Here is a 24,009-nt window from a genome sequence, read left to right on the forward strand (position 1 = left end):
CAATAAATGATGATAAGTTTAGAAATGTTGTGCATCCACTTATTATTAGTGTGACATTTTAGCATGCAAATGAAGGCCCTAAAAATCGGCAGCACATATCGGCCATCGGCTGACCCTGACTTCTAAACATCGGCATCGCTTATAGAAAAACCCATATCGGTCAATCTCTAGTTGCTACGTAGGCCTTCGTATTGTAACCTGATCAAACCTAATAAAATCAGAAAATATTGTGGTGAGTCGCCTATCTCCCAATCAGCGTCGCCATGGAAACGCAGACAATCATCCCACACACCTGCCGGTCATCAACAGCTAAACCTCATCCCCAACCTGCATAAAAGAAAGAGCCACAGTCAGAACGGTGAGCGACGACTCTAAACGAGATGCTGACATTGACTCTGCCTTGTTCTGTCTCTTTTGTGTTTCTTGTTCAGACTACAGTGGTTGACGACCGGCAGCACGTACCTTCACCCGATCCGAACAGACCCGGCACGGCACCTTCTGGCACGGCACCTTCTGACACCCCCCCATTTTCACCTTGCACGAGTTGATCCTCGCATGAATCTCTAATTTATTTCTCTGTTGGTACACGTGTGACAATAAAATCCCTTCGGGCCTTTGATTTTCACTGCAATTGTGTTCATCTCGTGTCTTCCCTGCTACAATATACTGTATATTCCCAAATATTTAATATAGGTTATAGGGAATTGCACGCAACATACATTTTTTTTTTAACGCCCCGCAAATAAAGTGACAATTTCTTTACCCGCCCCTACCCGATCCGCCAGTTATGAGACGTCACTAGCGCACGTGATTTATGCACAGCTTGTAAGTGAAGTATGGTAAAATGCTGCTGCAACCGAAAGCCAGAGGGCACTCTTGTGCAGAAACTCCAAGTACACACTGCAGAAGAAGACCATAACACACGTAGTTCTAGGAAATGCCTAAGGACATGTTTTTATCACTGATCCTCAAGCCTCCTCAGGTATTTTCATGATAATAAAGTATATTTATAATGATCATGTTTGACGGGTGTTGCTTTTTTAAATGCACGTTATAAGCGACTCAAACTCACACTGCTTTTAGATGGAGCAGCATTTCCTACTGATCCCAGAGCCCTGCTTTACGGACAAGCTACGCATAAAAAAATGATTGATGCCTTGCATAATCGCAGCCAGCTCCATTTCAGCAGGATTTGGTGGTAACTGCAATTAATCGTGCACAGCCCGAAAATTCTGAAGTTCAGCCGACATCCGCACAGACCAATGTTTTCAAAACAAGCATCATTATTCAACACAAAGTGATGATGAGAAGTGAGCGTGATATGCGAGTTTGGGTTCAGACTGACCTCAGCGTAGAAGTGGACGGCTTTACTGTCACACATCTGCAGTTGTGCGGTGAGCTCGGACACGCGGTTCAGGTAATGTGTTTTTATCAGCCGTTCACGTGATTCCTGATCATCAGCCTACAGCGCACGAACACAAACACCACTCCATAACACTCATACACTGCACATGATGATCAACACCTCATTCAAACACATAAGAATAAATACATACGCTGTCACTGCAGGACGTGATCGTCACCATACCCACCTGATGATACAAAAACATGTGATTTCATGGTCAACAACCCTTTTAAATGGCAGGCGTTTCAAATCTTTGAGGCGTTTGTCCTCACCACACTGGTGTCCTGGATGAGCTCCGTGCTGTCTGTTTGTGCAGCATCAGAGCTTTCAGCGCTGCTGTGAGACTGCCCTCCATCCCCAGCCCAGGCCACTTTAGCCTCCAGTTGAGCGATACGCTGGTTCTCCTTCTCCAAACGCACCTGCCCCAGCTGAGCCTCCAGCAACCAGTGCTCCTTCTCCTGCTCCAGACGAGAGATCTTCTCCTGAGTCTGAAGCACCTGCCCACACACCAACAGAGAAAGAGAGAGATCTGTGATGAACAGTAACACTTTGGATGAGCTCCAGATATATTAAGAACATTTTGGAAAATGACCTCTTACTGTAGACAACTGACCCGGACATTTAGATATGATTGATTTTACTAAAAAATAAATCATGACACATATATGCCGACTAGGGATGCCACAATTCTCAATATAATATTGAACCATTCTGTACGACCTCAATGGTTCAATATGTGTAAGTGAATTGAGGTTTTTTGGTTGGGTTGCATCCCTAATGCTGATTCACTCAAATGTTTATGTATGTTCTCCGCGTGAGCGTAAAATGCTTTTGTTCTGTATCACTTTCCTAACACACTACATATTTTCGATTAATAAACTTAGAATATGAGGATATAGTTGATTTTAAGTTATATTACGAGTAATATATTATTGATTGTACAGTGATTTTTGTGTTGCATTGGTTTGGTGCAGTTACTGCTGCACAGATTTTGGCTTAGTTTTGTTTCATTTACACTTCGCTGTGTTCCGTTGTCATTTGCAGGCTAAACAATTAGCTTCCATTTGACAAATGATATTTAACTTAAGATGGCTAAGTGTAAAAATTTTCATAAAGGAAAAACGTAATTCTAATTGCACCTGTTGTCCGGCATTAAAGAATAACAATAGAAAGTGTTCAGATGCAAAACCCTCTAAAAGTCTCCGGCAAAAATGCTTTCACGATATTGAGTGAATGCTCTCCATGCATGATGTAGCCTATAGTATATGTTACTCGAAGCATTTTCCTTCAAAACCTGTTAAATACCCCAAATGCTCATTTAAAAGAAACAAGGTCTGACGAATTCAGAGGGTTTTGCATCTGAACACTTCATATGTATTTCCCGTTAAAACTGCCGTCTTTATTATTTTAAAACGTCTATATAATAACCCCAGAAAAGTTTATTCTTTTAGCTTATTTCTTTGAATTTAGTCAGCATTTCTCTCATTGTTACTGCCTGTATACCGTCTCCAGTGAGGCTGTGATGTCATCGGTCGCAGCCGCCAGTCGTAGATATTAAACACCAGTGTTGGGGGTAACGCGCGTTACGTAATCCGATTACTTTTTTAAGTAACGAGAAATGTAACAGTTACTTTATAAATTTACATATCAATACTCAAGTTACTTTGTTTTTCAAGTAACTCGAGTTACTTTTCAGTCTAATCATTGATTTATATGAACATATTTTTAAACTGCATAAGTGAAATTCTGAATTAAAAGTATTGTAGACATGATCGCTCATGCTAGCGCAGAAACAGTCGCTAGTCAGACATAAGCAGTGTTGCCATGTCTGCAGTGCTGCAGTGTTCCGGCTTCGTTTTTGTTACCCAAATCTGGCAACCCTTGACACAGCGATGGGAGGCCAGAGCTCAGATGTGGAGCTATAGTGTGGCTGCACTCGCCACCATGGACAAAATGCCTGCAAATGCTGGTCATTCTCAATAGATAACTTTCAGATCCTGAAATTAGCGCGAGTCACGAGTCGCAACAGCAATCAATTGTCCTGCAAATGCTGATCATGTTTGGAAAATAACTTTTTTATTGCGAAATTTGCGCAAGTCATTACGCAGAAGCAATCAATGGTCTCATGCATCGTGAATGTAAACATAAGCTGTGTTCGACTGTTTGTGGCGCTACACGCACAGACAGATCTGCAGATTTAAATGGGCATGGTCACAGTTAGAAGAAGGGTTGGGGAGCACGGGAGAAAGAGAGAAAACAACTGTCATCTGTTAGTCTCCTCGCCAAATACCAGCATATACAACATAATATGTTAAATGTCATTTTCCCCTCAAAATAATATAATATAATATAAGTAATATATTACAGTATACATTAGATTAATCATACTTTCTTATAACACTATCGAGTTGTTTTGGCTCATATCATATGTCATATCACTTATATATTACTTTTTTAAATCTAAAAAAATCACCCATATTTGCCGGCCAAAAATCCTCCTTTTCCCCACACAGTGTTATACGACTGGCTCACCGGCGCCATCTTCTAAGACTAGAATCATGAGACACTACACACTGAACCATTTGATCTGCGTTTCTTAACAACAACTGACCACATCTGGAGTAGACTAGGCACAGTTATTGGTTATGATCAAATTCCCTTCATAATGGTAGTGAAAACCGTTAAATGTGTCCCCAGCTTGACAATGATCCCAATCCTATGAGTAATCTGCTCTTCTACACTGAAAACAGCTCTTTATGGCATACTGCTTTTGGTCAACACTTCACCGTAAAAAAGGCATACGTAAAGGCAGACATATCTTATTATTTGAAGACGAGGAAAGAAATGAAGATTCAAGAATTCTATCCCTGAACATTTATCAAAATGGCACTGTCATGGTCCAAGGGTCAGAACCTGCCCTCCATTCATTTATAGTGGACTTTACATAAATGAAAAAGCAGTCATAGCTCGAAACAAGCTCCATACAAGCACATAAGGATCTTACTACTGACTCTTCTCCTAAAGACATCCAACAGACGACAACAACTACAACAGCCTTAACTCATTCTCCCATGTCAAAAATGAAAGAACATTTTTACCTCCTGGAGATGGAATTCATAATGTCCCAATGTCTGAATGACAACAGCAACATGGAGCAACTTAAAAAGGATATGATGACTCTAAGACAAGAGGTTGAATAGAGAAACAAGGAACAGATGTCAAAGGAACTCAAAAACAATGAACAGAACTTAAAGCAGAAATGCAGGAAGAGCTTTTTATCTTGAAATCAGAACTCCAAAAGAAAGATGAACTTATAAACAACATGAAGGAACAACTTTCTCGTGTTTGCATATGTAAAGAACACCTGACCTGTTCAGAAATTCTCACTGACAATCACTTACAGTGGATGAGAGTCAATCCTCACCAGAAGTCCACAGCACCACTTCAGACAACACTACTGAAACAGAAGCTCTAGTTCTGATCGACACGAACGGTAAATACGTCAACGAGAAACTCTTATTTCCTTTCTGTCGGTCTCTCGACGTTGTGTCGAGCTGACAGATGGGGTTCGTCCTTGAGAACCAATCGCTTCCGACTACTTAGAAAAGGCCAATGAAATTGGCGAATGAAATTTGCATGCCGGACTCCGCCCCCGGATATCCGGGTATAAAAGGGAGACGGCGTGCCTCATTCATTCACCTTTTGTTCTTCGGAGCCTTCGCTCATGAATTTCAGACCTTCGCAACTACTTAGCAACACAGACTGACGGTTCTACGACTTGGTGCTGTGACTCTCCCTGGTCGTCTCGGCGGTTCCAGAAGTGTTCGAGTTTTTTCTCTAAAAGAGCAAATTTCTCCGGCGTGGCATGTCCCGCTGTTCTCGTGGATGCAACACACTAATCGAGGAGGGGGACGGACACGAGGTCTGCTTCCAGTACGCTGGGGCAGCCCTTGTGGATACGTCCTGCCCGCATTGCGGGCGGTTGACGATTCAGACGTTGCGTCACGGGTGGCTGTGTTCCCACGGGACTCAGCCACCACCTCGTCTGCTTCCCGTTCCGTGACAGCAGTGGCTACGGCCCTGCCGTCCACTACAGCGAGCAGCGAGGGTGATATGAGGATTACTGTGAGCGCTAATCCGTCAGCCACCGGCTCGCGGACCATTTGCACATCGTCTCGCTCGTCTGACTGTTCCCCATGAGACGGTCCCACCGTTTCGTTCCTCAACCACGTATTCGGAAACGGTGCATAAAGATGAGATGTCCGTTGCAGCATCGGAGGGTGACTTACTGGCATCGGACTCCGACGATTCCTCGAAGCTCCCTCCCTCGGGTGGTCGAGCCCAGGAAGAAGCGGTCGTCGAAATGTCAGCCATGCTTTCCCGGGCCGCCGGCATTGGGTTGCAGTGCACCGCACTGCCTCTCCCAACGCTCGCGGCTGGATACATGGTACCTCGGGTTTGAGAGCGGCTCCAAGCCACACTCGCCCCCAGTGCCGTGTTTTCCTGAAGTGCATGAGGAACTTAGTACGACCTGGAATGCCCCCTTTCGTCGCGTGCACGTCAACTAGAGTTCCATCACCCTTTCTTCCCTCAATGGTGGGGAAGCTAGAGGATACGTCGATGTCCCCCAGGGGCTCGACCTAGACCCCCGTCCAAAGCATGTAGGTTTTTCAGCATCTTAGGTGTCGGGAGCTTACTCTGCTGTGGGCCAAGCTGTCCCCTCTCTCCACGCTATGGTCATCCTGCCATCAGGGCACGGCGTTGAGAGAGCTCCACGAGGGTAAGACCGACCCAGCACTTATGCAGGAACTCCGCGCCGTCACCGACCTCGCTCTACGGGCAACCCAGGTGACCGCGCGGGCCCTGGGTCTGGCGATGTCTGGCTGAACCTTGCACAGATGAGTAATGCCGAGAAAGTCCGCTGTTTGGTAATCCTGTTGAGCCGCAGTTCTCGACAGTAAAGAAGCAGACAGAGGATATCAAGCATACCTCCCCCGCCGCGATTCGGCCGCCCTCTGGCCGTCGAGATCCCGTGCACAGTCTGCTTCCCAGCAGCCCTGGTCCTCTTCGACGCCTTCCGGTTTTGGCGCCCCCCACGTAGGCGGCCCCCCGGAAGAAGACATTGAAGAGGAGACCCCCGTCAGCAGCCGCGGCGGAAGCCGAAGTGGCCCTCGTGGGAAGACCCCAGGGAGATCGAGAATACCTTCGGGCCCGACCCCAGCCATTCCATCGCTGGTTGGTCGATCCGGGACGGTTCCTGCCCCGTCCCAACAGCCCACTTCGAAGAGTTTTTCTCTCTCTCTGGGTGTTTATCACAGCCGCTCTCACCATCTACACGATGGTGTTCGGCAACTCGACGTTGCGTCACGGCGAGACCCAATGTCGAGGATAATCAGCAGCCTAAGCACTCTCAATCGACGGTGCGTTGTGCTAAATCATCGTCTGGGTATTATCACAGCCGCTCTCACCCTCTACACGAAGGTGTTCGGCAACTCAACGTTGAGGCAAAACCCAGTGTTGAGGATAATCATCAGCCTAAGCACTCTCAATTGATGGTGCCTTGTGCTACATCATCGCCACGCAGGTAAAACAGCAGAGCCGATCTCCTCTCCGGGGGCCTCCCCACGGCGAAGGATCCGCACTGCCAACCATCGAACCACCCCCCTGGATGTCGATGAAGCAGAACGTACCCCTAGCCTCCCTGTCTCGGTCCCTGGGAGTCTGACAAGAGCTTCCCAAACCGTCACGGGATACGGTCCGTCTCTGCTACACGGTCCAACTCCCCAGACGCCCGCCCAAGTTTTGGGGCATCCTCTCAACCTCAGGCAGAGGCAAGGATGCTCCCGTACTTCAGGCCGAGGTCGCCACCCCTCTGGAGAGGAAGTGATCGTGCTCATCCCTCTAGCCGAAATGTTCAACGGGTTTTACAGCCCGTACTTCATCGTCCCCAAAAAGGGGGTTGCTAGATCTGCGTACCCTGAACAGGCACCTACTCAAGCTGCTGTTCAGGATGCTCACGCAGAAGCGCATCCTGGCATCTATCAGATGTCAAGATTGGTTCATGGCAATCGACCTGAAGGACGGTTACTTTCATGTCTCAATTCTCCCTCGTCATCGCCCGTTCCTACGGTTCGCTTTTGAGGGTCGGGCATATTAGTACAGAGTCCTCCTCTTCGGTCTTTCCCTGTCCCCACGAGTCTTTACGAAGATCGTGGATGCCGCCTTCACTCCCCTCAGGGAGAGAGGTGTGCGGGTACTAAACTATATCGACGACTGGCTAATTTGACACACTCGCAAGATCTGTTATGTACACACAGGGATCTAGTGCTTCGGCACCTAGATCGATTGGGACCACAGGTCAACCGGGAAAAGAGCAAGCTCTCCCCTGTGCAGAGCATCCACTTTCTTGGTATGGAACGCAACTCTGTCTCCATTACAGCGCGACTGACTACAGAAAGCGCTCAGTCAGTGTTGAACTGCCTGGAATATTTCAAGCAGTCAGCGGTCCCCCTGAAACAAATTCAGAAGCTCCTGGGCACATGGCATCCTCGGCGGTGGTGATACCCCTCGGGTTAATGCACATGAGACCGCTTTAACACTGGCTACAGAGTCGAGTTCAGAGAGTGAGTGGCACACCGGCAGCAGGCGGATGGTGATTACGTCTCTCTGCCTACGCACCCTAACCCCTTGGTCTTCAATGACCTTTCTACGGACGGGGGTCCCTCTTGGGCAGGTCACGAGGCGCGTTGTGGTGATGCAGGGTTGGGGTGCCGTGTGCAATGGGCACACAGTGTCGGGGCAATGGACGGGCCCCCGCCTGCACAGGCATATCAACTGCCTAGAGTTGTTAGATGTGCTACTTGCACTGAAGGGGCTACAACCTCTCGTGCAGGACAAGCATGTGCTTGTCCGGTCGGACAGCACAACTGCCATAGCGTATATATCAACGCCAGGGTGGCGTTCGCTCACGGCAGCTAACACGACTCGCCCGACGCCTCCTCCTGTGGAGTCCGCAGGTGAGCAGATCCCTGCGAGCCACACATATCCCAGGTGACCTGAACCAGACAGACGATGCGCTCTCTTGTCAGTTGATGCCTCGCGGAGAGTGGTGACTCCACCCCCGTGCAGTCCAGCTCATTGGGTACAGTTCTGGCGGGCTCAGGTAGACCTGTTCGCCTCCCTGGACACCACCCATTTCCCGCTAGGGTACTCCCGTCCGAGGCCCCCCTCGGCACGGATGTTCTAGTGCACAGCTGGCCTTGGGACAAGCGGAAGTACGCCTTTCCCCCAGTGAGCCTCATTTCACAGACCCTGTGCAAGGTCAGGGAAGAGGAGCATCAAGTGTACTAGTTGCGCCATACTGGCCCAACCGGACTTGTTTCTTCGGAGCTAATGCTCTTGATGACAGCTCTCCCCTGGCCGATTGCCCTGACAAAGGACCTGCTTTCCCAGGGGAAGGGCACGTTATGGCATCCCAGGCCAGACCTCTGGAACCTCCATGTCTGGCCCCTGGATGGGACGAGGAGATCCTGAGTGGCCTACCCCCTGCGGCAGTTAAGACCATCACTCAGGCTAGGGCCCTGGCCACTAGGCGGCTATACGCCTGTAAGTGGTGCCTCTTCTCATCCTGGTGCTCTTCTCGAAGAGAAGACCTGCGGAGTTGCTCAACCGGGAACGTGCTGTCTTTCCAGAGACTCGAGAATAATCTCTCCCCTTCCACACTGAACGTGTATGTAGCCACTATTGCCGCTCATCACGACTCAGTTGCTGGTAGTCTCTAGGACAGCACAACCTGATCATTTTGTTCCTAAGGGGCTCGGGAAGGCTACCGCCTCACCCACGCTCTGTACCCTCTTGCGACCTTGATGTGGTCCTGGAGCCCCTCGGAGATGCCGCTCTTTCTCTCCTCACGATGAAGACGGCTCTCCGGATGGCGCTCAAGAGGGTAGCGGACCTACAAGCATTCTCCGTGTCCACAGATTGCCTAGAACTCGGGCCCGGTGATTCTCACGCTATCCTGAGACCCTGGGCCCGGCTATGTGCCCAAAGTTCCCACCTATGTGCCCAAAGTTCCCACCACTCCCCCCAGACACCAGGTGGTGAACTTACAGGCGTTCCCCACCGGGGAGGAAGACCCAACCCCATCTGTGTTGTGTCCAGTATGCGCATTACGCCTCTGCTTGGACCGAACGCAGAGCCGCAGGAGCTCTGAGCAGCTCTTTGTCTGTTTTGGAGATCAGCAGGGAGGGCTGTCTCAAACAGAGATTGGCGCACTGGATCATGGACGCCGTCACTACGGCGTACCTATCCGAAGTTCGCCCGCGCCCACTGAGTGAGAGCTCTCTCCACACAGAGTATAGCCTCCTTGTGGGCACTGGCTCGAGGCACCTCTCTGGCAGACATCTGCGGGTTGGGCTAAACCCATCACCTTCGCGAGGTCCTACAGCCTCCGCGTAAAACCGGTGTCAGCTCGAGTCTTGCAGGCATAAGGCAAGACTGGTGGCCGGTAGGGTGTACGCCTATGACAGTACCTTCCCCCCTTTCTTCTAGGGGGGGTCGGCGTACTTAACTAGCCTCCCTTCTTCCCCCACTGGGTGAAGAACAGGCACTCCATCCATCACTAAGCAAGCACCTCCTGCGGACGGGCTGGGCAGAGCAGCCCTGCCCCTTAGGCCAGGTACAACAGAGTTATCCACAACATAGTTCCGTCTGATGTATCCTCATGATTGGTTCCCACCTTGGTAACCCATGACCTTCCCTAGGTGGACCACCACTTTGCGGTTAACTCCTTCAGTCCGCACTTTCCTCCCATGAGTTCTCCCCTAACGGTGAGACCATGTTGGTATCTCCACTAAACTCCTCCCTGCGGTAGGAAGTGGTCTCTGTAGCGCATTCCCCATTTGAGGAAGTAGCGCTTACCCAGTGGCCTTACGGTACCGGGCATCTTCTCGCTGTTAGAGAAACAAGGCCGCCGCCTGTGAGGCCGAAGGCAGTGGCCTCCCCACCTTTCAATAAAAGCTCTGGGAGCCCCCCCTACCCTCTGGCAGGTTACAATTTCGCAGTAGCGCTCACGTCTGACACGCCCAGGCCAGTCACCTTCGCTTCGCTAGAGATTGTGACAGGGCACAGTGTTGTGGCATTTTCCATAGGAACCCCATGTCGGCTCGACACAACGTTGAGAGACCAACAGAAAGGGAACGTCTTGGTTACGGATGTAACCTCGGTTCCCTGATGGAGGGAACGAGACGTTGTGTTCTTCTTGCCACAACAGATGCTGCCCACTGCAGCAGTCGTGAGAGGTCTCAGGCTCCTCAGAACAAAGGTGAATGAATGAGGCACTCCGTCTCCCTTTTATACCCGGATATCCGGGGGCGGAGTCCGGCATGCAAATTTCATTTGCCAATTTCATTGGCCTTTTCCAAGTAGTCAGAAGCGATTGGTTCTCAAGGACGAACCCCATCTGTCGGCTCGACACAACGTCTCGTTCCCTCCATCAGGGAACTGAGGTTACATCTGTAACAAAGATGTTTCCAAAAATGAAAGCACAGAAGTTCTGGTGCCCAAACACAAGAAAGGCTCTTCCTATCTGACAAAAATCTGAATGAAACCTACAAGCCCATCATAATCCACACAGGGACGAATGACTGAAGAGCAAAGGAAGGTCACGTGGCTCCCGCACTTCATCAAAGCTTCAGAACCATTTCCAGAGACTAAAATAACACCCGTCATTGCTCCAAGAAACAGTTGTGACAATATCATCAACAGAAATGGGAAGCAGCTGTTAAAGCTTTGTAAAGGTCTAGGGCTGTATATCATAATGGCAGAACCAGAGGAGGTTCTTCTGCTAGATTTACTTACTGCTCCAAACTAGGAGCCAGTGTGGTAGATTACTCAGTGACAGATATTGAGCCAAACTTTATTAATGCCTTCACAGTCAGACCTCAACTTCCAGTTTCTGACCACTGCCAAACGTTGCTTTAGCTGAAGCAGTCAGAACATCACACAAACATGAAAAACTGTTCCCCTTAAAACCCAAGTTCATTTGGAATCAATCAAGATTGTTGAATGACAATCTTTTTTTTTTCAGATTTGAAGTTGTTTCGTGATTCAGTTAAGCTATTCATGAAAAACACTGTCAGATGTCCTTTACTGAAAAAGAAGTCTTTCGGCTCAGAAAAATAAAGCACAAATAGCGAATGATGCTTAAGTGTATTTTGTTTTTCTTTTTCTTTTGGGTTTACTTGCCTGGTCTGCTTTTACCTAATATGTGTGATGTAAAGCTAGCCTCTTTAAATATCTATGGTACCAGGGAGGATGTAAAGAGGGTTTCTCTTTTCAATCTGTTTAAAGTTACACAACTAAATGTTCTTTTTCTGCAAGAAACGCATAGCACTGTTGAAAATGAAGCAGCTTGGAAGAAGGAATGGGATGGGGAGGTTGTTCTCAGTCATAAGAACAGTAATAGTGGTGGAGTTGGATTTTTTACCAATTTCTTATGTTACTGAGAAAATCATTAAGGGCCATTTGCTTAAAATGTATGCTGTTTTTGAAAGTGTAAAAATGAAGTGTAAATGTGTATGCTGTATAACTGTAGGTACTGAAAGGGTTCTTTTTAAACATGTTAAGCTCTGTTTAATTGTAATTGTGATGATGATAGTTATTTGGTTCTGGGTGGTGATTTGAATTGTACTGCAGATGCAACTGTTGATAGAAACCATCTAGAACCACATGGTCCCAATAAAAAGTGTTTGCTTCAATTAATTGAATCAAATGATCTATGTGATGTTTGGAGGTCTTTTCATCCTACCCAGCGACAATATAGCTGGTCTCATGTTAAAGATAACTCTATATAGATAAAGATAACTCTCGTTAGCTAGACTTAATAGATTTTATTGTTTTAAACATCAGTGCATTGTTTTTAAAAATTGTTCAATACATCCTGATGGCATTTCAGATCATTACCTTGTCCAATGTTCCGTTTCTATTAAGGATGTGAAATGTAATAGTGCATATTGGCACTTTAATGTGGCATTGCTTGCTGACAATGTTTTTAGAGATGCTTTCAAGTTTTTTTTTTGGAATGGTTATACAAAGACAAAATCCAAGAACACTTCTTTACAACAGTGGTGGGACATAGGGAAGAGTAAGATAAAACAGTTATGTTTGCAGTGCACTTTCAATGTCACTGAAGACATGAACAGATCTATGAAGGATCTGGAGAGTGAAATAGTGAAGCTGCAAGAGTTGGCAGACTCCACAGGAGAAAGAGAACATTTGATCTGTCTAACTTGTTGGGTTTTTCTGCTCAAGGTGCTCTGGTCCGTTCCCGTTTTGAGAATGTTGTCAAGATGGATGCTCCTTCTCATTTTTTCTTGAACGTAAAAATGGACAGAAAAGACTTATGCATTCTGTACAGTCCAACACTGGGCCAACACAAGGCTGAATGCTGAAATCTCCGCAGACGAGCTGCACATTGCTTTGCAGAGCATGGAAGGAAAGTGGTAAAGCTTCAGGCATTGACGGACTCCCTGTGGACTACTACCTGTTGTATGTACTCAGGGACAGTGTAAAAAAAGGACAACTACCACTGAGTTGCAGGAGAGCAGTCTTCACTCTTTCCTAAAAAAGGGGATTCACAAGAGATTACGAATTGGCGGCCTGTGGCTCTGCTATGTACCGACTACAAGCTGTTGTCGAAGGTGTTAGCCATGAGGCTGAAAAAAGTGATGGAGCAAGTAGTTCATGTGGACCAGACCTATTGTATACCCAACAGGCTGATATCTGACAATATTATTTTTATTTGTGATGTTTTGGACCTCTCCAGTCCATTGGGTTATGAACTTGGTTTAATATCTATTGACCAAGAAAAGGCTTTTGACAGAGTCGAACATCAATACTTGTGGCAAACATTTGACAAGTTTGGGTTCCGCTCTAGTTTTATAGCAATGATCCAGGTCTTGTACAGTGACATTGAGAGTTTACTTAAGATTAACGGTGGTTTAAGTGCTCCTTTTAAGCTTCAGAGGGGTATTTTGCAGGGTTGTTCACTATCAGGCATGTTGTACTCCCTAGCCATCGAGCCTCTATTACATAAACTAAGAATGCTTCTTACAGGCATAACTTTTTCTGGTTGTGAATAAATTTTTAAAGTATCTGCTTATGCGGACGATGTAGTTGTTTTTGTCAAGAATCAAAATGATATTGATACTCTTGTAAAATGCATTAATAATTTTGGTGGTTTATCTTCAGCTAAAGTTAATTGTGGAAATACGAAGCCATAGCTGTTGGGGCTGAGCTAATTAAAACATAACCTTACCAGGGGGGTATCTTGGAGTCAAGGTGGTTTTAAGTATCTTGGTGTCTTTCTTGGTGAGTCTTTTGTGTTTAAAAATTGGGATAATGTCTTAGAAAAAGTTGAAGGTCGTCTTAAAGGGGTCATATGGCGTGAATACTTGTTTTTCTGTGTTTTTGGTGTGCTATAAGTTGCCCATGCATGTGTTAGACACGTAAAATTGCAAAAATTAAAGTGTTGGAACAAAAGATGCATTCTATCTAAAAGCGAATGCTCACCCAGACCTGCCTGAAAAGCCTCGTGTAACCACACCCCCACGAATGTACGTCATTTCGTGGTATGACTTGACTAAGACCGCCCAAATGTAAATGCAAGTGAGGTGGGCGTACTTGTAAATCTCACTGTATTGTCACCGCCGCGGCCATGCCGTGGAGACGCTGTGGTTCGTTTGCGAAAAGAAAGACTCTTTGTTTGCCCTTCTAAAAGATGAGACAACTAAAAACAAATGGTTACATTTTATTACAATACTGTTCCAGAACAGTACAAACAGTGCATTTCACAGATGATTGCTTCATGAACCTGGGAGAGATCTATTTCTGCTGTGCACGAAAGCTTTGGTTAAAAAATGGTGAAATTCCAACCATTACAACTTCACAAGCACATTCTGGCGTATCAAATTTGCAGCCTGTAAGTATATTTTCATTGCAAAAGACTTTGTTATGGACTAACGCGAGTTGAGTTTGTCGTGTGTTTGTGATCTGCAAATGCAGACACGCGCGCAATGTGAAAAAAGACAACATAAGTCCTAATTATCAGTAATTATGTTCCAACTAGAGGCAACAAATGTGGTGTTTATAATGGGGTTTATTGTCTTTGTTGAGTCGCGACGAGACATGGCGTAACACTGGTTGATCACTAACGGCAAATCTTTATAACGTCGTATATAAAAGTTAAAACAGTTAGCTATAGTTTTTAACTATTTAACATAATATATTTTTTTAAAACCTTACCAATCCTTTACATCCTGCTCAAGTCGCGCTGACAAAGTTGATGTATCGGCTTGATCATCTTCATTTTCCGGATCCGATTCTGGCTCGAATTGATAAGGAAAGTACCGATGACATTTTATCACCTGTCAGTACAATTGCTTTGGAACCTGATGTTCCAAATATGGTAAGAGGCGTTACATTTCCGTCACGCACTTGCAGTATTCCACCAAGCACTACGCACTGGTTAACTGGCCAATCATAGCACACCTCGCTTTTCAGAGCTTTGTAAAAAATCTGCACGTTTCAGAGAGGCGGGGCACAGAGGAGATACAAACATGCATGGTATGTGGAAAATACAGCGTTTTTTAACCTTAAATCGTGTATACACATTGCATTACATCTAAAACTAACCATAATATTCCTTTTAGCCCTGTCATTTGACACATTTAAAAAATGGAAATGGATTTTACCACACATGTCTTTTAGGGGGCGCAATTTAGTGATCAACAATTTGGTGTCTTCTGTTGTGGCACCGATTGATATGTATGGATCCTCCGCCACAGCTGCTAGTTAAGATACAAGTAGTACTGGTCAACTTTTTTGGGGATCGTTTGCACTAGGTCCCGCAGAGCGTGCTGTTTGAAAGAAACGTGGACTTATTCATCTCCACAGTAGGGGCGCTACCTTACGACTCCAGTTCATTCAAAGACTACTTGCTGGGCCTGCAGATCTTGTCTGGAGACCTTTGGCTCAGACTACATTGAGTAGTGGGGAAATTTGGTCTTGCTGAGCCTTTGTTTTTGATGGACCTGAACACGTACAAGTTGTGTAATCTCTCAAAGTTTTATCATGGACTTTTTACTGTCTGGGGAATTTTCCACAAACAGAGGATGAGTTGCTCCTTGTCATGGCTGTTGAAAGAACCAGTACTGCATGGGATTCATTTTAATGTTGAGCTCATAGCAAGGACCTTCATGCTGCAGCGCTTTCGTCTGGCTGGGACTGTCACTTTGGGTCAGGTTGCTGATCTGTGTGGACCTCATATGGCTAATGCTGAAAGGCTGGCGTCTCATGTAGGAGTCAGGTCTATCAGGATTATACATCACTTGCTCAGCACTTGGAAATGTGAACTTATAGATTCTGAACTCTCTTCTCTAAACAATTATTGCAATGGTCACTGTCAGCCTAATAATGATGATCCTTTTCCTGAAATGTTTTTTTCATGATTTTAAAAACTGTTCTGGTCAACTCTTAGAGTTAAGCGAAACTCTCACAAATAGGTTAGTTGACATGGGGGAAAAACATGTATTAGCTGTTTGTCAAGGTTTTAAATAAAGATAAACTAAGTGGTTGGGCTCATTTAGGGCTTTACAGCAAAGCCAGACCTGTGTGGAGAGTGCTATACAAACCACCGTTAACAAAGAAGGTTGGAGATTTACAATGGAGAGTCCTGCATGGAATTGTAGCTGTTAATGCTTTCGTTTCTGTTATTAATCCTAATGTAAGTGACAATTGTCCTTTTTGTCCACAAAGGCAAACTGTGTTTCACTGTTTTTTGGATTGTGACAGACTTCGTTCACTTTTTATGTTGTTACAGCAGATGTTTTTAATGTTTGGTGAAATGTTTTCTAAGGAGGTGTTTGTTTTTGGTTTTAAATACAGTCAGACGTGCAGGTTGAAATGTCAGTTATTTAATTTCATTCAAGGCCAAGCAAAAATGGCCATCTACATTAGTAGGAGGAATAAGATAGAGGGGTCTCTTGAAGCAAATACTATCTTTGTCAGAATGATGAAAGCCAGATTCTGTAGCCATCTTTAAGAATCGGCTGAAAACACATCTCTTCGATCAGCACCTGACTGATTAGTTCTGACTTCTATCTCTTTTCAACTCTTTCTATCCATAAAAAAACACTTAGCTCTGTATACTGTGGTAGGCTATATAAGACCAGTTTTACTGCACTTATGCTTTTTGTTGTCCTTATGTTTTTCCTAATGCTTCTATTGTTCTCCTCATTTGTAAGTGGCTTTGGATAAAAGCATCTGCTAAATCAGGGGTTCCCAAACTTTTCAGCCTGCAACCCCCAAAATAACAGTGCCAGTGAATCGAGACCCCCATGATCCTCGGAGGATTTTAAAGTATACAAACGTTGCGGGCACCTATTCTACCCAAATGCGCATAATGACAACACAAAAGAGCACAGTCTAACATAATATTATTGTATAGTAATTTACTCATTACTTTACTTGTTCTTCTACATAAACTATGAACTATTACTACAGATGGTCAAATTTCATCAAACTGCCTCTTTTCGTAACTGAGGTCGATAGCCTTTCTGACTGTGGCGCTTCTCCACCCTCCTCTCCACTGGTCTACCTGCGTTGTCTTTGGTCGATATTAATCAAACATTTATTTCAACAAGTAAGAATATCAAAAATTTATTGCTTAACTTAAAAATAATCTGCGTGCACATGGGGTTGTTTAACGTGGTGCTGTAAATGGACTTGCTGCACGTAACCTAATGCAGTTGCTAATGTCGTTAATGTGACGTAATCACCTCAGGGGTCATGATTGAGGGGGAGGAAATTCCTAAGGCTGATGGCTTTTTATTTACCTGGTTTTATTCTTAACTTAACTAATATTTTTATATTTTGTTACACTTATTGATTACATACGCTATTTCTAATAAAAAAAAAGATTTCTGGAAATCATCTTGCGACCCCGCCCTCGTGGACTTGAAACCCCCCGGGGTCCCCTACTACTTGGGAACCCCTGTGCTAAATGACTATGTAAATGATTAACGTTAGAGTTCGGTTGGTTTGGACGATGCACTCAGGTACCCCATAAAGCCAAGAGAATTTGAGTTACAGAGAGAGAGATAGTGATAGACAGAGAGGGACTGAGAGGTTTGCACAGAGTTTGTATCTTTGTGTTGTCATACCTGCTGCATGAGCCCCTCTCTGCTCTCTGTAGAGCTGGTGAGAATGTGTCGGTTCGATAAAGCTTCTCTGTATGGGACAGACTCGGATCTCTCCTGGAAGTACAACAACAGCATTATTACAAAAGACCGCAAGACGCTTTATGACTGGAACTGTAGGCTGCTGGTGATTTATTGTAGAAGTTGTCAGCCATTTTACAAATATGACATTGAAGAGAAGCACGTGTTCATAATCAAGACCAACAGCAAGATTCAGACCTTTCTGATGACGCTCATGTATCTGGAAGCGTGTCTCTTGTTAGCGATCATGCTGTCGGCCTGCAGCGGGTTCACGCCACACCCTCGTGGACTGTAACCAGGACATGAGGCAAAGAAATCCAGATTGTTGCTGAAGAAGGTGGTGATCTGCACAAAATACAGGACTTCAAAAATCACATCACCATAGACAACATGTCGACGCGTGCATGTGTGTGTATGAATACCTTGCTGCAGCTGTTGGTGAGGGACGCCAGCGAGGACAGCAAACACTCATTAGTGGTACGAAATTTCTGCGTGACGCTCGGCAGATCCTGCTCCACACAAACCTTCTGACTGTAGTGCTGAGACAACTCTGATTACAGACACGAGACAGACATGAGACTGCTGGCATTGCAGTCTTCTGCAGACGCTGAAATCATGACATCCTCTCACCTCTGGTTACGTCATGCAGGCCGTGTAAGCCTGCGCTCAACTGGGTGAAGACGGCGTTAGCGCTGCTTTGACACATGGCATCCAAACGAAGGCCTGCGGCACAAAACAATCTCCAATCATTCAGACGCACCAGAGGCGGCGCTGCACGCGGGACATGCTACTTACTCGGGACGGCTAACAGGCTGACGTAAGACTTGAGTTTGTCAAAGACGGCCGTCAGTCTCTTCATGTCGTTCTGTATCTCGCGGTTCTTGGCCTTCAGCGCTGACGTGCAGAGAGGAGCATCGCATTCCTCTTCCAGACTGCAGAAAACACACACAAACCTCACAACCTCTCAATTCATCTTCTCCTCGCAAGATATTTTCTTGCTAATAATAATCGCACAACACACAGCTTAGGCCACGTTCAGACAGTCAGCGACTGACTGACTGTGTGTCGTAGGGTTGGCTCAATACCAAAATTTTGGCTTTGGTACGGTACCAGAACCTAATACCGGTAATATCAGTACCACACCAGTACCATAGGTGATCAATAACCAGCTCCAAAATAAGAATTTAAGAAATACGAATAAGTTTTTCCACAGTTAGGGTTAGGGTTACCTAACCTTCCCAGCCATTCTATAACCGCCGCTCTCTTTATATAGAGCTTTGCTTATATATCTGTTTTTAGGGAGGGGTCACTAATCAATGTTTGTTTTACCGCATAAACAGCATAAATAAAACAGATGGAATTAACATATATGGCAAGCATTCATCAAACTTTTTGGCAATTAACTCTACAATTAAACAAACATTTCTCTTTCAGATGAATCTGTTTTTATCTGCGACACCTTTTGCATAAGTATAACAAACATACACATTCACAAACAATATTCATCACCATTAGAAATGAGAAAAGCCCTTAACTGATTGTCCGTGAGGATGGTAATGTTTGAGAGTGTAACATTAACGATTGTCCGTTCACAGCGGTAGATGAGTCAAAGTTCATAAAATCCCTAAAACCAAGTGAGTAATCCAAAAACGTTCCCAGTGTAGCTGTATTCCTTAACGTATTTCCAGACACGCTGTTAGCAAGAATTGCAGTTCGTAATCATGGTTCCTCAGAAGTGTTCACAGTTCATAGCTCACAGCCTTTAAACCCTTCACATCAGCTTTACTGATATGGGTTAAAACATAGGCTTACAAGACAGAAGGAATATATTTACCACCAAACTGTGGAAAATTCCCTAACCCTAAACCCTAACCCTAGCCCAAAGAATAAGAAATTGAAAAAATATTAAGACTGCATGAAACTGCTGTAACTGCTTTAAAGCGGCCCTAACACACGCGGTTTCTGCCAATCTCATATTAATCTTGAGTACCTATAGAGTAGTATTGCATACTTCGTATCTTCGAAGAGTATTTAGTTTGATCGCATTTATAAAAGATAGATACAGCTGTACAATTAGGTCCGTAAGCATATGGCGCGTGCGGGGGGGGAGGGGTAGGCAGAACTTAAGCACGTGCGTACCCATTGCCAACAAAACACAGACATCAGTTTCACTCACCGCATGCGGTTCATGTCCGGCATCTTTTAGCGCTGGGATGGCTCCATATATCAGTTTCAAACGATCTCCAAATCCAGCATTATATCCACCGTTTATATAACATTCATCACCCAAATGCAGTGAACAAACAAACACCTGAACTTCGCAAACGTATGCTCTCTCTCTCTCTCTCTCTCTCTCTCTCTCTCTCCTGCACACAAGTGTAAGTGACGTCTGCGCATGCTCCTTCTCCTGCTCTCCTTGCTGCCGCGTGGGAGTGCCGCATGCTTTTCTGGGAGAATTGTCCAATAAGGGACTAAGAAAAACTGTTTTACGAAACAGTTTTATATGTTCAAAAAAAACTTGTACGATCGCCGGGGGAGTGTATCGAGCACAGAAATACTACGTAATACGCCCAACTCGTTTTTTGACAAGTTGACCATGTTAAGCATGAGAAGACTGCACGTTTAACATTGTAGAGAAGTCAGAATGCATGACACACCGTTGCACCACCCCTTTAAACAGTAGCATTCAAGATGAAAACTGAATGATCAATAAAAATAAAACACTGCACAGTCTTCACTGTATAAAATAAATGTGCAATGACTCTAAATAAAGCTACAAAAGTTTCATTTTCTCTTTAATATGTGACACAGATGTATTAGGTTACTGTCACTTTAAGGCAAATTCTTTTTTTGATGCGGATAAACATTTAAAACACACCGGACTGTGCTTCTGTGAACCTTTTGTGTTTTTGACATAACAGCTTGTGTATTTGACAGTATAAGAACATATACAAGAGGCGAAAGAGAACTTCATGATGATTAGTAGACTAACTGAGATGTCTGGAATGGCGATAACGTTATATATGCTATGGATGCCGTTGAATGGGGATGTACAGATGCATCGCAGCATGTAGAATATACGTTACACTGTAAAACAATCTAAAGATCTCTCAGCAAAAGTAGAAAGAGCCGAATTTGTAATAATTCACTCCCAGTGTCTCAGTTTAAATTATCGCAAAAGCGTTTGTAGAGCGATTCATCTTGTTCTATGTTGCCGCTTCTGCGTCAGTTCTGTGGCATACTGCCGCATAGCGTTGAACTTTGGAACAGCAGCGTTTCAAGTACTGAAACAAGCAAAATTCTGGTAGTGAACCATTTGAAGTATAACATGTACCGGTAAATTTCCAGAACCGGTTTACCGCGCAACCCTAGTGTCTAGTTCTGGTTGTCCTAGCAACACTTGAGTGAATGAGAAGCTCATCGCTTGTCAAAGTTCTGCTTGCTGAGAAACAGTTGCCAGCGGTCACTGTTGTTTGCATCGTCGGAAGTTGCAAAACTCCCACTGAAATCAATCAGATGATGTCGCTCTGTTCATGAAATGACTTCAGAGGCACACGAAAACACACCTCCGAAGAACAGATTCAGACAGGCTTTACATTTTTATTTGAACCAGAATATAGAGAGCATCATTTAAAAACTACATCACTAACTTCTCCGCTAAAATGCACTCTAGATCGTGAAAAAAAAGACACTTAAACAGAAGCTGTGCTCCCACCACTTTCTAGGACGCTATTTTTTTCCAGCTAGACCCTTCGGGGGGACGCACGAGCACGGGATTGTGGGACGTGGAAGGAAGTGAAGGATACATTGATGTTGCCTTGATCGGATGAAGCAAGTGCCCTGATGTGTCCCTTCCTTCCACAGCCATTATTTTCCACATTAAATCTGTCCTGAGTGGCTGGTGCCAGTGGTTCAGTGGACTGAGCAAATCCTGCCTCCTGTAACCCTCTCCCTCCCAAGCCATCCGTGTGTTTATTTCTTCTATGGAAAACAAATTGAGGCTTTTGAGGAAAGCTCTCCAGGGTTCTTCTGCATATAATGCTCTTTAACGAGGGGCTGTTGGTAAAGGTCCAAATTTCAGTTTCATCACAGCTTCAAAAGACTCTACACGACATCAGCCGATGAATAAAGGTGTTGTCCAGCCAAACTATTGGTAACGAAAAAATGACATACTTTTTAAACATAAATACATGGTTTGCTCTGCCTCAGAGTGCCTCCAGGATGCGCGTCCACGACTTCACTTATTACGCACTCACTTTAGAAAGGCCACGCGTCACGTAGATTTCAAAAGATTGAAACATCCCTGATATGCACATGAACTGACCATTTTAAATAATAATCTTGCACAAAGCCATGCCATTCAACATCCATTGATGTGTGCGCGTGATCTGTTCTGGGAGAAATGCCCAGATGTAAGTGAGGTATATGCTCGAAATAATACTTTCTGAAATGTGTACGAACCCTGACGAAGTGTATCTGGCACCGAAAAACTCATTTATTGACACTTTGCCCATGGTCATCATGAGAATCCAGCACTTTTAACAGAACGAGAGCAAGATAAAGATCACGTCCATCAATGTGCTTGGTTGGGATTTTGGAAGGTGTAGGTGTAAGTGTGTGTTTTTGGTTGGGAGGGAAAGGTAACTCGGTTTAGTTTCCAGTAAACCCAGCGCTCAGGGAACATTGGATGCAGTTTGTTTTTCCAGGGCAGCAACTGAGTTGTGCAAGTGTGTTTGTTCACATCTTTTTGGTGATGAATGTTTTAAAAGGGTGCTTGGATTTGTGGATAGTTTGCAACCGAAATATGAAGCGGTCCCAGCAATAAAAGATCTGGATTATGAGTCGGAACTAGTGGTCTGCATTGCGGGACCTGATACGGATTCTTGCGACGTGGGATTACATTTTTTGGATAAAAGATGGTAGCGGTCGGAAAACTGTGGTACTATGGATGGGAGTGGGTCTTTGGACATTGTATTTAATGAATTGAATACATTTTTCTTATTAAGAAATAAGAAAATTTTTTTTTTTTGTCTACTGTATTGACATTAAAATGTAAGAACAATGTTGTATATTGACAAGACAATAAAAAATAACTGATATGTTTTTGTATAGCGTATTTTATATTTGTTATGGGATCCATCAGGTCGGGACGAAAATCAATCTAAGCAGATAGCGGCTGGACACAGAGTGAATTTTCAGCGGGAGCGGGTGGGTGCATAATAAAATTTAGCTGGCGCAGGCGGGACAAAAAAAACAGTCCCGCGCGGGCGGGACAAAGAAAAAACAGTCCCCGCGCAGACCTCTAGTCGGAACCGCAGGCGGTAAGTTTAACTGCATCAAATATCAGTGTGTGTTTGGCTATTGCCACGTAAGTGCATATCATGTAAACAACACAAATGTATAGTGAATCAAAAGTTATGCAGGGATAATGCAACGATGACTTAAAAAGCTAGAAAGTTAAGCAGAACATGAAAATAAAACAGAACTGTTCTCTTGGACTCTCAGCAACTTTACAGACAGATGAACAAACAAACCTTAGTGCAGATGAACAAACCTTGTGAGCTGATAGGGAAGAATCTTCTTGAGAAAACTGCTGTAGGCTGAGAATGATGTGGAGAAATCCTGCAGTTTTCCCACAGTCTCCTTGACAATAAAAACACAACGTGTCATTTCATGTTGAATAAGTAGCGCTGTCACTTCAACACATTCTTTAATAATGATAACACATGTGAGAGCTTTGACATGGTTTCCTCCAGTCAGCATTAGCCCTATTCGCATGAGATTAGTATTACCTGGGGACCTCTAGTCACTTCTCTGTCATGCCATATTTGGCAGAATATCGAGGTCATGTGATAATATTAGTCTCGTGAGAATTGACATCTATATGATTTGGGGGGTCATGTATCATTTTTTCAAAGTTTTTGTTTCCTGTGCGCCTTTTATCCATGTTTGGCAAAGGATGGAGGCTGCGGTGGAGTGTTTTGCTGCTGGGCAGTGGCGTAGCGGTATGCAGGTGCATCCACATATATTGGGCCCCATCACAAGCTGACGGAGGGGAAAGTGGAGAATGTGATCACAAACAGACGGAGGGGAGTCCCTGAAACGGGATTGTGAATAGGCGTGGACGCATTTAAATGTTTGCGTATGGGGCCGTGGATGACGCCACTGGTGCTGGGTCATATCGCCATACACCATACAACTATACCATTTGCAGAAAGAGAAAACTCCACACCATCAGAAATGGACGACATCTATAGCAGCATGCGGTAAGGAACATTCTTCTGTTCATGATATATCATACAGCTAGACCAATAACAACAAGACATT

General features: G+C 44.8%; 1 protein-coding gene across 2 annotated transcripts in view; it reads right to left on the reverse strand.

Annotated features, from left to right (window-relative positions):
* ppp1r21 (protein phosphatase 1, regulatory subunit 21) overlaps positions 1 to 24,009 on the reverse strand; it is a 51,252-nt gene that overhangs the window by 12,382 nt on the left and 14,861 nt on the right. For both annotated transcript variants that reach the window (XM_057341572.1, XM_057341573.1), the window contains exons 11-19: positions 23,237 to 23,325; positions 18,478 to 18,614; positions 18,313 to 18,405; positions 18,105 to 18,232; positions 17,881 to 18,027; positions 17,626 to 17,718; positions 1,678 to 1,902; positions 1,557 to 1,592; positions 1,346 to 1,462 (exon numbers count right to left, since the gene is read on the reverse strand). In XM_057341572.1, coding sequence (XP_057197555.1) covers positions 1,346 to 1,462; positions 1,557 to 1,592; positions 1,678 to 1,902; positions 17,626 to 17,718; positions 17,881 to 18,027; positions 18,105 to 18,232; positions 18,313 to 18,405; positions 18,478 to 18,614; positions 23,237 to 23,325 — 1,065 coding nt within the window. The remainder of the gene's footprint in view (positions 1 to 1,345; positions 1,463 to 1,556; positions 1,593 to 1,677; positions 1,903 to 17,625; positions 17,719 to 17,880; positions 18,028 to 18,104; positions 18,233 to 18,312; positions 18,406 to 18,477; positions 18,615 to 23,236; positions 23,326 to 24,009) is intronic.

The sequence above is a fragment of the Triplophysa rosa genome, linkage group LG9, assembly GCF_024868665.1.
Source record: "Triplophysa rosa linkage group LG9, Trosa_1v2, whole genome shotgun sequence".
Lineage (NCBI taxonomy): Eukaryota > Metazoa > Chordata > Actinopteri > Cypriniformes > Nemacheilidae > Triplophysa > Triplophysa rosa.